A 13492-nucleotide genomic window follows, 5' to 3' on the forward strand; every position below is an offset into this window, starting at 1 on the left:
ACCATGGAAAGTCCAAACAAATAAGTGAAACACCTTTGACATCAAAGTGTCCATCAGAGATTATTTCATTTGATAAAATTAATCTTCCAATAAAAGATTTTTTTAAGATTTTTAAAAAATAGTTTTCACTATTCCCTGTTAACTCAGTGTCATTTTATTAATGGTGGTGGAAATAATACTGATTTAAGATTATTCTCTAGGAGAGAAAGACGAGTAACATTCTCATCCAATTGTACCATTAGTGGGCTCTTTCAAATATTGCCTAAAAGCTCACAATTTCCTGTAACTTCTCTCTAGGAAAATCGGGACTTCTGTCCGCCTGGCATTCCTATTACCCTTTTAAAAGTGAACTAATTAGATGATGCCCAAAGAACATGGATATAGTTTAGTTAAGTAGATTCTCTTACAGGATGAAGACATTGTGGGTTTAGGCAAAGTGATCCTGAAGTTAATCTTGGCATAGTTTCAGAGAAAAATAAAAAGATGTCAGTTTACTGTTCTCAAAGTCAGTCATGTATTTCAGTTCTTAAATTGATTGGGACAGAAACGTACTTGTCTCAGCTGAGGGCCAGGCTTTTCATTTCATTGCTGCTATATCATATGCATTTTGAAAGTCTATGCATTCATTTCCCATCTGTAATGGACATGTACGTACTATTTCACAGGTCTTCTAAGAAGCTGACTCATCCAGTAAGTATTTATTTGCTTGCTTACTATGTAAGCTAACTGGGGGGGAGGATACAAAGATGAATAAAAGTTGATTATGAATTGCTTACCATCTAATAATGAAGTTGAAACCATTCTCATAAGGCTTGAAGAATTAGATTTAAGGTTTGATGTTTTCTAAGTATGAAAATGATTTTTAAAGATTCTCACATATTTCACTTGTTTCTTTAAATGGCATGATTTGTCATGCTATTTACTATTCAAACACTTAAGAGTCCTTTGGTAAAATATGACACCACCAGACTGATTTACATTTCGTCGTGCAATTTGACCTGCACGACAGTTTAACTTTTTACTCAATGCTATATGGAAAAACGTGATCATTAGTGAGCTAAAGAAAAAAAAAAAAGCTAGAGCTGGGTGTGGACTCTGCAAAACATATGGGCTTTCACCAGAAGCTTTAAACACAGCTAGACTATTCTGTGTTTAAAATTTTTATAACTTCTAAAATCAGAATCTTGAATTGCAAAGATAGGAAGGCTGTTTCTGCAGTTTACCGGTGTCTTGGAATATTTTCTTCTGTTAATGAAAAGACAACTTATAAACATGTTTTAAAATACAAATTTATTGTTGTTGGTTACAGTATTACAGAAATTTAATATAATCTGAGGTCTGTAATTACCATGATTTATTGTTAACATAGGTAAGTTTTGTCACAAAGTATGAATGTCCAAAATATTTTGCTCAAATACCATTGTAAATAGCTGGAGGGGAAGCAGCTGTGGGGTAGGGTTTAGAAATCTGAACTATTTCAAATGGAATTAAATAAGATTTCTGGATGGTACTAACCGCCACTTTGCATTTCCCACAGCACATTCTGCTTATGAAATGTGTACCAAAATAACTTGTGGTACTCTAGAAAATAAGGTAATGGGTTGAAGTCTTATTAGTTTTAACTAAGGCATAATAGCTTCTGGCAATGGCATTCAACTCCAGACATATTTTCATGTGACACATAAATCATAATGATAGTTATTATAGCAGAAAACAAATTCTTTTTTTAATAGTGTGGGCGTCTCCCAAAGTAATGGATGTATGTGCAAAACTTTGGGTTGTTTTGGGAGTGGGGAGGGAATGATCACAGGAAGAAGGGTCTTAATTTTCATAGCTATGTTCTTCTATCCCTCTTTTTGATTTCTAAATCTCCTGAAGGTGTCAAGAAGGCCAGTATGGCTGCAGTATTATGGCAGGAGATAAAGTGTAAAATGAAACCAGCCTATGTATCTAAAATAGTACTGTTTTAAGACAATTATTATTTAGAAAGCAGACACTAATTCAGAAGCAAATGAGACATCAGGGCAGCAGAAGGGAAGGTGAGATAGAGTGGGCCCTGTGAATTACCAAAGACAATGTAATATCCACAGTTCTAAACTTTCATTTAATTCTAATACACTGATATTAATGTATGTTTGATAATTCATAAGTTTAGTAGTTCCCAACATTTTTAGAATGCACATAATATTAACATTCAAATAAGGCATTAAAGGAAGTTTCGTGAAGGATGAAATGTTTACCATAATACTTTAAAGCCTTGGTACACTTTTGAAAGATCAATATTGAATTTTTAAAAATCTAAGAAAAGTAAGTTTTTTTTCCCCACAAGATATGTAAGAATCGCTTGCTGGCATTTGTATTTTCAGTGCCTAGCATAAAACGGGCCAAATTTTCAAAGGCAGTTAATAATTGTTTATACGATGACTTGTTTCATTTCATCTAGCACCAAGTAAGAGATTGAAGATATTGTCGGATTTCTCCTTCACCTCTCATTGCCCTGCTCTTCCTAAGAGGCCACCGTGTAAGCACGCATCCCGTTGCCCCACTAAGGAATCAAATCATTTTTGTTTTAAAATGGCTGCTCAGATTACATTCACCGGCAGAATTCTTCCCCATTAAGGTAGGATAGCAGTTAACACTAGTAGCTGTCAACTTCTTTGATTAGGAATAAAGAACTCTTCCAAGCAAAATCAATCAGTTTCCTGTTTTTTTTTTTAACATGTCATGTAAATCCTTTTAATTGCTACACCTTTACTAATCATGATTGTTATTTATGTCAAGGGAATTTTCCCCAGGCAAACATGATTGATTTCCTAATGAAAAAGTATGCTTATTTTACGTAGTGCCATGGGTTTTCTCTTATGCTTCTTTCTTTCTGTCTGTCTCTTTTCTTTCTTTCTCTTTGTTACTCATCAAGGCAGATCATACATTTGGATCAAAAAGAGAAACTGGCAAGTAGATCCTAAATACACATTTCTTAACCTGAGTAACACCTGAAAACATAAGAGTTTAATTACATATTCTATTGAAAATTCAACTTTGGTGCTTTTGCAAGAACTTATGCTGTCAATTTCTAACAAATCATATCCCTCAGTACACAACTATTTTCAAAAGAAAATAAGTCATAGAAAAATATATTTTCCTATATGCTAATTGATACTTTTATAGCAAATCGAAAATCTGGAGTAAACTGAAAGTATGTTTAACAACAAAATATAGCATATATGGCTACTATAAGTTTGCTAGTGTAAAGTATAAAAAAATAATAGACACCTCAATTAGAGTCAGGAGACCAGAAGGGGGAGCTCTCATGACTTGTGAAGATAGTAGAGCCCAACAGAAGAAGACACACTCTCCTTTCCTGGCAAGGACTCAGCCAATGAAAAGCCACGGACTCTGTTTACTATAGCCCTCCCAGCTTCCTTTTCCCTCTATAAAAGCATTCTCCTTCCCTTGCTGTGAGGAGGACTTGCACATGGCTCACCATGGTTGCAGACCCCAAAATGCAATTATCTGCTGACCTCGATGTTGCTGGAGAAATATCTGGCAGTCTGTTTGTTTTAGGTCAATAAAAGGCAGCAGTGAATTTGCATTCTGCAACTAATCTGTAAATCCCGTTGCTTTTTTTCTGGAATTCTGTAGACACAGTGTCCCACAAAACTGTACCACAGTGCTAGAGATCTCTTTTTTAGCATCAGTCTACACAAAAGCCTCTGATAAGACACTTTGCACAAGTGACATGGAATTTTTTTTTTTTACTTTTCAAGAAAAATAAGGAAACTTTATCAACCACTCCTCTTCTGAACAAAACTTAGATTATTACCAACTGCTCTTTTAATTATGCTCAGTAATTTTCAAAAGTTGAGACATCTCTGATGTTTTTTAATTGTGCATCCATAGAAGATAACTGGATAAAACACAATAGACATTTCAAAAGATGAATCTTCACATCTGACTCATTTGGCACATCCTTAATTTCCAGAATAAAATCAAAAGAAATAAAACACAATTTTCAAAGAATTTATACATGCCAGAGTCTTAGGACAATGAACTTCTAAATGCACAGACAAGGATCTTCTGCTCATCTTACTAGTTATATGCACTTTTCCTCAAGGAGTAACTGATGCATTCTGGTTTATTTGTGGAACTTTTGTTTGTAGGAAAGCATATACACATGGCCAGATCTTGTTGGTTTCTGTTCCGGAGAATGTTTCCAACACCCCTTTTTTCCTAAGGATGAAAAACAAACAAAAAAAAGACAGGTCTGACAGCATAAAAAAACAAAATCACGGGCCAATATCACTGATGAACACAGATGCAAAAATCCTCAACAAAGTATTAACAAACCAAATTCAACAGTAAGGATCATATGCCATGATGAAGTGGGATTTATCCCAGGATGCAAGTCTGGTTCAATACCTACAAATCAACGTGATACACCACATTAACAAATTGAAGAATAAAAATCATACGATTGTCTCAATAGATACAGAATAGCTTTGGACAAAATTAAACACCCATTTATGATAAAAACTCTCAACAAAATGGGTATGGAGGGAACATACCTCAATGTAATTAAGGCCATATATGACAAACCTACAGCCAACATCATACTCAATGGTGAAAAGCTGAAAGCATTTCCTCTAAGATCAGAAACAAAACAAGGATGCCCACTCTCACCGTTTTTATTTAACATAGTATTGGAAGTCCTAGCCACAGCAATCAGACAAGGGCGGGGGGGGGGGGAAAGGAATCCAAATTGGAAAGAACTAAAACTCATTTTGCAGATGATGTGATTCTATATATAGAAAATCCTAAAGATACCACCAAAAAACTGTTAGAGCTAATAAATGAATTCAGTAAAGTTGTAGGATACAAAATTAATATATAGAATTGTTGCATTTTTTTAATATTTAAATTTTACTTTATTCTTTTATACAGCAGGTTATTAGTTATCTATTTTATATGTATTAGTGTATACATGTCAATCCCAATCTCCCAATTCATCCCACCCCCACCCCCACCACTTTCCCCCCTTGGTGTCCATACGTTTGTTCTCTACATCTGTGTCTCTATTTCTGCCCTGCAAACTGGTTCATCTGTACCATTTTTCTAGGTTCCATATATATGCATTAATATACGATATTTGTTTTTCTCTTTCTGACTTACTTCACTCTGTATGACAGTCTCTAGATCCATCCGTGTCTCTACAAATGACCCAATTTCATTCCTTTTTATGGCTGAGTAATATTCCATTGTATATATGTATCACATCTTCTTTATCCATTCGTCTGTCGATGAGCATTGAGGTTGCTTCTATGACCTGGCTATTGTAAACAGTGCTGCAATGAACATTGGGGTGCATGTGTCTTTTGAATTATGGTTTTCTCTGGGTATATGCCCAGTAGTGGGATTGCTGGGTCATATGGTAATTCTGTTTTTAGTTTTTTAAAGAACCTCCATACTGTTCTCCATAGTGGCTGTATCAATTTACATTCCTACCAACAGTGCAAGAGGGTTCCCTTTTCTCCACACCCTCTCCAGCATTAGTTGTTTGTAGATTTTCTGATGATGCCCATTCTAACTGGTGTGAGGTGATACCTCACTGTAGTTTAGATTTGCATGTCTCTAATAATTAGTGATGTTGAGCAGCTTTTCATGTGCTTCTTGGCTATCTGTATCTCTTCTTTGGAGAAATGTCTATTTAGGTCTCTGCCCATTTTTTGATTGGGTTGTTTGTTTTTTTTAATATTGAGCTGCATGAGCTGTTTATATATTTTGGAGATTAATCCTTTGTCCATTGATTTGTTTGCAAATATTTTCTCCCATTCTGAGGGTTGTCTTTTTGTCTTGTTTGTAGTTTCCTTTGCTTTGCAAAAGCTTTTAAGTTTCATTAGGTCCCATTTGTTTATTTTTGTTTTTATTTCCATTACTTTCGGAGGTGAATTAAAAAAAGATCTTGCTGTGATTTATGTCAAAGAGTGTTCTTCCTATGTTTTCCTCTAAGAGTTTTATAGTGTCCGGTCTTACATTTAGGTCCCTAATCCATTTTGAGTTTGTTTTTGTGTATGGTGTTAGGGAGTGTTCTAATTTCATTCTTTTATATGTAGCTGTCCAGTTTTCCCAGCACCAATTACTGAAGAGACTGTCTTTTCTCCATTGTATATCTTTGCCTCCTCTGTCATACATTAGTTGACCACAGGTGCGTGGGTTTTTCTCTGGGCTTTCTATCCTCTTCCATTGATCTATATTTCTGTTTTTGTGCCAGTACCATATTGTCTTGATTACTGTAGCTTTGTAGATAGTCTGAAGTCAGGGACTCTGATTCCTCCAGCTCTGTTTTTTTCCCTCAAGACTGCTTTGGCTATTCAGGATCTTTTGTGTCTCCATACAAATTTTAAGATTTTTTTGTTCTAGTTCTGTAAAAAATGCCACTGGTAATTTGATAGGGATTGCATTGAATCTGTAGATTGCTTTGGGTAGTATGGTCATTTTCACAATATTGATTCTTCCAATCCAAGAACATGGTATATCTCTCCATCTGTTTGTGTCATCTTTGATTTCTTTCATCAGTGTCTTATAGTTTTCTGAGTACAGGTCTTTTACCTCCTTAGGTAGGTTTATTCCTAGGTATTTTATTCTTTTTGTTGCAGTGGTGAATGGGACTGTTTCCTTAATTTCTCTTTCTGATCTTTCGTTGTTAGTGTATAGGAATGCAAGATATTTCTGTGCAATAATTTTGTATCCTGCAACTTTACCAGAGTCATTGATTAGCTCTGGTAGTTTTCTGGTGGCATCTTTAGGATTCTCTATGTATAGTATCATGTCATCTGCAAACAGTGATAGTTCTACTTCTTCTTTTCCAATTTGTATTCCTTTTATTTCTTTTTCTTCTCTGATTGCCGTGGCTAGGACTTCCAAAACTATGTTGAATAATAGTGGTGAGAGTGGACATCCTTGGCTTGTTCCTGATCTTAGTGGAAATGCTTCCAGTTTTTCACCATTGAGAATGATGTTTGCTGCAGGTTTGTCATATATGGCCTTTATTATGTTGAGGTAGGTTTCCTCTATCCCCACTTTCTGGAGAGTTTTTATCATAAATGAGTGTTGAATTTTGTCAAAAGCTCTTTCTGCATCTATTGAGATGATCATATGGTTTTTATTCTTCAATTTGTTAATATGGTGTATCACACTGATTGATTTGTGTATATTGAAGAATCCTTGCATCCCTGGGATAAATCCCACTTGATCATGGTGTATGATCCTTTTCATGTGTTGTTGGATTCTGTTTGCTAGTATTTTGTTGAGGATTTTTGCATCTATATTCATCAGTGATATTGGTCTGTAACTTGCTATTTTTATAGTATCTTTGTCTGATATTGGTATCAGGGTGATGGTGGCCTCATAGAATGAGTTTGGGAGTGTTCCTTCCTCTGCAATTTTTTGGAAGATTTTGAGAAGGATGGGTGTTAGCTCTTCTCTAAATGTTTGATAGAATTCACCTGTGAAGCCATCTGGTCCTGGACTTTTGTTTGTTGGAAGATTTTTAATCACAGTTTCAATTTCATTACTTGTGATTGGTCTGTTCATATTTTCTATTTCTTCCTGGTTCAGTCTTGAAAAGTTATACCTTTCTAAGAATTTGTCCATTTCTTCCAGGTTGTCCATTTTATTGGCATCGAGTTGCTTGTAATAGTCTCTTATGATGCTCTGTATTTCTGCGGTGTCTGTTGTAACTTCTCCTTTTTCATTTCTAATTTTATTGATTTGAGTCCTCTCCCTCTTTTTATAGAATTCTGCTGCATTTTTATACACTGATAAACTATCAGAGAAATTAAGAAAATCCCACTAACAATTGCATTAAAACAAAAACAAAAAACCCTGGGAATAAATCTAACCAAGGAGGTAAAAGATCTGTACTCAGAAAACTATAAGGCACTGAAGAAGACCCCAAAAAAATAGAAAAATATACCATGTTCATGGATTGGAACAATATTGTTAAAATGACCATACTACACAAGGCAATATACAGATTCAGTGTAATCCCTATCAAAATACCAACGTCATTTTTCATAGCACTAGAACAAATAGTTCTAAAATTTGCATGGTTACACAAAAGACCCTGAATAGCTGAAACAATCTTGAGGAAGAACAGAGCTGGAGGCATCATGCTCCCTGACTTCAGACTATAATACAAAGCTACAGTAATCAAAACGGTATGATACTAGCACAAAACCATATATATAAATCAATTGAACTGAATAAACAGCCCAGAAATAAACCTGCACTTGTATGGTCAATTAATCTATGACAAAGCAGGCAAGAATATACAATGGGGAGAAGGCAGCCTCTTCAGTAAATGGTGTTGGAAAAGCTGGACAGCTACATGGAAAAGAATCAAACTGGATTACTCTCTCACACCATTTACACAAAATCAAGAAGGATTAAAGACTTAAATGTAAGACCTGAAGCCATAAAACTCCTAGAAGAAAACAGAGGGAGTATGCTCTTTGAAATCAGTTTTAGCAATATATTTTTTTGGATCTGTCTCCTCAGGCAAGGGAAGCAAAAGCAAAAATAAACAAATGGGGCTACATCAAACTAAAAAGGGTTTGCACAGCCAAGGAAACTATCGACAAAACGAAAAGGCAGCCTACTGAATGGGAGAAGATATTTGGAAATAATTTATCTGATAAGGGGTTAATTCCAAAATATACAAAGAACTTACACAACTCAACATCAAAAAAATAAACAATCTGATTAAAAAAATGGGCAGAGGACCTGAACAGACATTTTTCCAAAGAAGACATACAGATGGCCAACAGACACATGAAAAGATGTTCATCATCACTAATCATCAGGGAAATGCAAATCAAAAGCAAAATGAGATATCATCTCGCACCTATCAAAATGGCTTTTATCAAAAAAACAACAAATAACAAGTGTTGGTGAGGATGTGGATAAAAGGGAACCATCATGCACTGTTGATGGAAATGGAAATTGGCTCAGCCACTGTGAAAAACAGTATGGAGGTTCCTCAGAAAATTAAAAATAGAACTACAATATGATCCAGCAATTCTACTTTTGGGCATTTATCCAAAGAAAACAAAAACACTAACTCAAAAAGCTATATGCACCTCCATGTTCATTGTAGCATTATTTATAATACCTAAGATATGGAAACAACCTAAGTGTTGGGAGAATGCATAAAGAAGATGTAGTATGTATATAAAATGGAATATTATTCAGCCATAAAAAAGAATGAAATCTTGCCATTTGCAAAAACATAGATGCACCTAGAGGGTATTAAGCTAAGTGAAGTAAGTCAGAGAAATATAAATACTGTATGATTTCACTTGTAGAATCTAAAAAACAAAACAAATGAACAAACGTAACAAAAGAAAAACAGACCCACATACAGAAAATAAATTGCTGGTTGCCAGAGGGGAGGGATACAGGGGAATAAGGGAAATAGGTGTGGGATATTAAGAGGTAGAAACTTCTGGTTATAAAATAAATGTCATGGGGATGTGATATACATCATAGGGAATATAGTCAATAATATTGTAATAACTGTATGGTGACAGTAACTAGACTTATTGTGATCATTTTCTAATAAAAAAAATATTGAAGCACTATGTTGTACATCTGAAACTAATATAATATTGTAAGTCAATTATACTTCACTTTTTAAAAAATGAAAGAAAAAACCCCCACAGGTCTGAGTTTTCCTAATGAGCTTTTCAAAATGATTCTTAAAAGATGATAGTGTAGATTTAAGGGTGTCAATAAGTATAGGTCTGTGTGATCAAAAGAGAAAGGCACTTGGCTGGGTGTTGGAAAACCTAGATTTTGGTTTCAGTTGTGCGCTCTGGCTAACACAAACGGTCACTTTTAAGATGCACCTATCATTTTTTGAGCATGTGCTAAGTGCTAATAATTCACTTAATCCTCTTTAAAGCTCAAGTTTCCTTATTTTACTGATAAAACTATGTGTTAGGGATGTAAAGCAATAACCCAAATCATCAAAATGGTAGTAGGTTTCCAAACACAGGTCCTGCCAAACACCAGAACATCCTTGGCTTTCTCTGTCTTCTTACCCCTTTGCATGACAGCTTTCTAATACTTGATTATCCTTCCTTCTTTCACTTGGTTTATTTTTTCTCTATGCTCTCCTTCTGCATTTTAGGGAAAAGGGAATTTTAAAACGTTGTTTTTATTGTTTCCTATTGGGTTTCTCCATTTCTCCCCAGGCAGATTTCTCTGGCTTGTTACCATGCCAGCATCCAAAGTCTATTCACTCCAGTTTCCTGAGGGTTCAGTGGTGAGAAGTATCAGAATCCAGGGGCTGCTTTTCAAAACAGATTCCTGCCAGAGATTCTGGCATTCCTCTTATTTACTGTCCTCCTCCAGATACTCATATACACACTGGCTTAAAGGCTGCAGAAGAGCAAATGAAGAACTCTGGTTTATTACTTTCTAAAAACAGGATCTGTCATACTTCTGCAACCTTTTCACTAGATTTTTTTTTTTTTTCTTTTTTTTGGCGGTACGCGGGCCTCTCACCGCTGCGGCCTCTCCTGCTGTGGAGCACAGGCCCTGGACGCGCAGGCCCAGCGGCCATGGCTCACAGGCCCAGCCACTCCGCGGCACGTGGTATCCTCCCGGACCAGGGCACGAACCCGCGCCCCCCGCATTGGCAGGCGGACTCCCAACCACCGTGCCACCAGGGAAGCCCTTCACTAGATTTTAAGATGTTTCACTGGGAACAAAAGCATTCCTTTCTGGATACCTCATAAGATTTGCCAGTTAAGACTAAGTTAAATAATTCCCACTATTTTCTTGGTAAGAAACATCTGCTAAAGCCCTCCTGCTTCTAAATGCACAGACATCTTGTAAAACTTTCAAGAGAACAAGCTTCTTAACTGTTGTAAGCCTCTTGAAGAGCCACCTTAAAGTCAAGCCAATGTCAGAAGTGGGTTAATTACTGAAGGAACAACTATAGGCACCTATTCAGTCCTAAAGCTGTGTACCTTGGACGAATATGTGTCACCTTAATTTCTACGTAATAAAATGGAGCCAGCTTCAGCTATTGTTCCTCTAAAAAGTAAAAGCATCATATCGCTTGTAAACGCAGACTTAATTACACTATCAGATGTCCCACAGCTGAGAAGTTTTAAGAGCAACAATACAACTGTCGGTATTTTAAAATAACAATGCAGACTCTAAGGCTGCTGCAAATACCACTTTTAATTGTTGGTTAAGTCTAGTCCTAGTTTTATGTGCAGGAGCTTAGACGGAAATGCTTTGATTGATGGCAAGAGGTAGCAAAAGCCAGAAGCCGAGAAAGACTAGGTTACCTCCTGAGATAGGGACCCGGGCCATACGCTTCATCTCTACAGTCTTCCCCAAATTCCCTCCCCACATTTTACAGAACTAATCCCTACAGCCACTGTATTTCCACTGCATTCTGTTATTACCTCTGTTAATAGCCTCACAGTGTTGTTATCTGCTCAGCAACAATGTGTCCTCCCTTCTTCTGGTTACTTTTGAACGAATAACAAATGCCTTTTAGGGAAACAGCCTTTTCACCAAACTCAGTCTGTGAGATTCAGATGGTACTGTCCCTACTTCCCAGACTCAAGTATGGACATGATCAGAGCTACTTAGTGCTAACTCCAGGACTTTTGCAGGCAAAGAGGCTCTCTTTTCTGCTGGGGTAAACTGGTAGGAGGTAAGCTGGAACGTTGAGGGCCTCACACAGGGAGAGCCCACCTGAGATTGAAGCCAACATAAGGAAGTGGAGTGACTAAGGCCTGATGACACTGTTTGAACACCTGGACCCAAACTATCTACCTTTGGACCCTTTAGTTACATGACCAATAAATTTCCCTTTTGCTTAAGCTAGGGTGAATTAGGTCTCTGATTCACATAAGCACGTATCACATTGTATGATGAATATTGTTTACCCAGCACTTTGCCTCATAAAGAAGGTGAGTTTCTTTGGGGCTGGCAGGGACTGGGTCTAATTATCTGTGTGGACCAGGGGCCTAGCTAGCACAGTGTCAACCGAGTAAATTATAATCATTACCACTGAGTGATTTAACAGTGCCAGGACTGCTGTAAGTCTTCACAGGGGCTCTCTCACTTCACTCCCTTAACAACCCTAAGAAGTGGGTACTATTTAATACTGCTCTGATTTTACAAATGAAGAATTTGTGGCACAGAAGTTGAAACACCTTGCCCAGGGCCACACAGCTGGTAATCTGCAGAGCCAGGCTCTTTATATAATCAATCACAAAATTATAGTAACAGCTACTCCCTTGTAATTTCACTCTCCAGAAATAACTATTAAAATAATTTGGAGACTACTGCTTCAGAATTCACTGCATAGTTACCCCATTACAACAACAATAATAATAGCTAATAATCATATAGTGCTTAATGTGTGTCAGACACAATTCTAAGAGTTACACATATTAACTCCATCTTTCAACCCTTTAGTCTCATCCCCCTTTTACAGTGGAGAAAGCAGAGGTTAAACAAGAGGTTAAGGTCAAGTTAATAAATGGTGAGCTGGGATTTGAACTTAGGCACTCTGGCTCCAGAGTCTGTGCTCTAACCACAGCACTGTCATGTCCTAATGCTGAGTCATTTTTCAGTAAGTGAATGAATGAAAGGAAAGTGAATGTAATCAACCCTCTGTTAGGAGAGGGGAAGGCTGAGTAAAGAAACGGAATTATTTCTTAGCCTGAGTCAATTATTAATTCAGTAGAGTTCCCATATTTGTGGTGGGATATGACTTCCCTTAAGAGTTAACAAAACTATGTTTGAATATAAACTTCTAAAGACTGTTTGGCAAATAAATGATCTGAGGTTTATGTCCTTTGAGAGTCTTCTGTGCTGTAGTGTCCTCTATTGTCACAGGGAGTGGGCACCATTAGGTTTGCCTCCCCAGCATTCATTCCAGCCCTGCCCTCCACTAGATAACAGAGTTTGGGTGAGACTGACCCACTCCCTGCTCTGGGTGTGGACCAATGAGTGTAATCTCTCCCATCCCAGTAACTGGTTCAGGAATGGGCAGTAACCTAGGCCTAGAATACAAAGCATTCCCTGACCACAGTGGCTGTTCCAGTTGGTTCAATCTAAGGCTTTTGTTCACTGGGGGGAAGGCGACCCCTCAGCCTTTCATAAAGAGAATGCTGTGGCTGTTCCTGGCAACCATGTATAACTATGCAGGAAGCCTAAAGACAGAGCCAATACAAAACAGAGAGAAGAGCAAAATTCTGATCAAACCTAGGGGCAAATGAAGCCCAAACTACCTTCTGGACTTCTCTGTTACACAGCAAATACATTTCCTTTATTTTTTTTATTTTATTTACTTTTTTGCTAAGAGTCTATTTTATTGATTTCCACAGCTATTACAATGAAAGCAAATGAAAGCAAAAAACTTTCTTTTAAGCTTAAGCTTTTGTTTTGATAGACAATTTAT

At 36.8% G+C, this 13492-nt stretch overlaps 1 protein-coding gene across 5 annotated transcripts in view; it reads right to left on the reverse strand.

Annotated features, from left to right (window-relative positions):
- Positions 1-1269: 1269 nt before the first annotated feature.
- AK3 (adenylate kinase 3) overlaps positions 1270-13492 on the reverse strand; it is a 41295-nt gene continuing 29072 nt past the window's right edge. For all 5 annotated transcript variants that reach the window (XM_027105813.1, XM_027105810.1, XM_027105812.1 and 2 more), the window contains exon 5: positions 1270-4230. In XM_027105813.1, coding sequence (XP_026961614.1) covers positions 4110-4230 — 121 coding nt within the window. In that variant the 3' untranslated portion in view covers positions 1270-4109. The remainder of the gene's footprint in view (positions 4231-13492) is intronic.

This window comes from Aethalodelphis obliquidens, unplaced genomic scaffold (assembly GCF_003676395.1).
Source record: "Aethalodelphis obliquidens isolate GAN/ISIS:26980383/991018 unplaced genomic scaffold, ASM367639v1 scaffold7, whole genome shotgun sequence".
NCBI classification, from domain to species: Eukaryota; Metazoa; Chordata; class Mammalia; order Artiodactyla; family Delphinidae; genus Aethalodelphis; species Aethalodelphis obliquidens.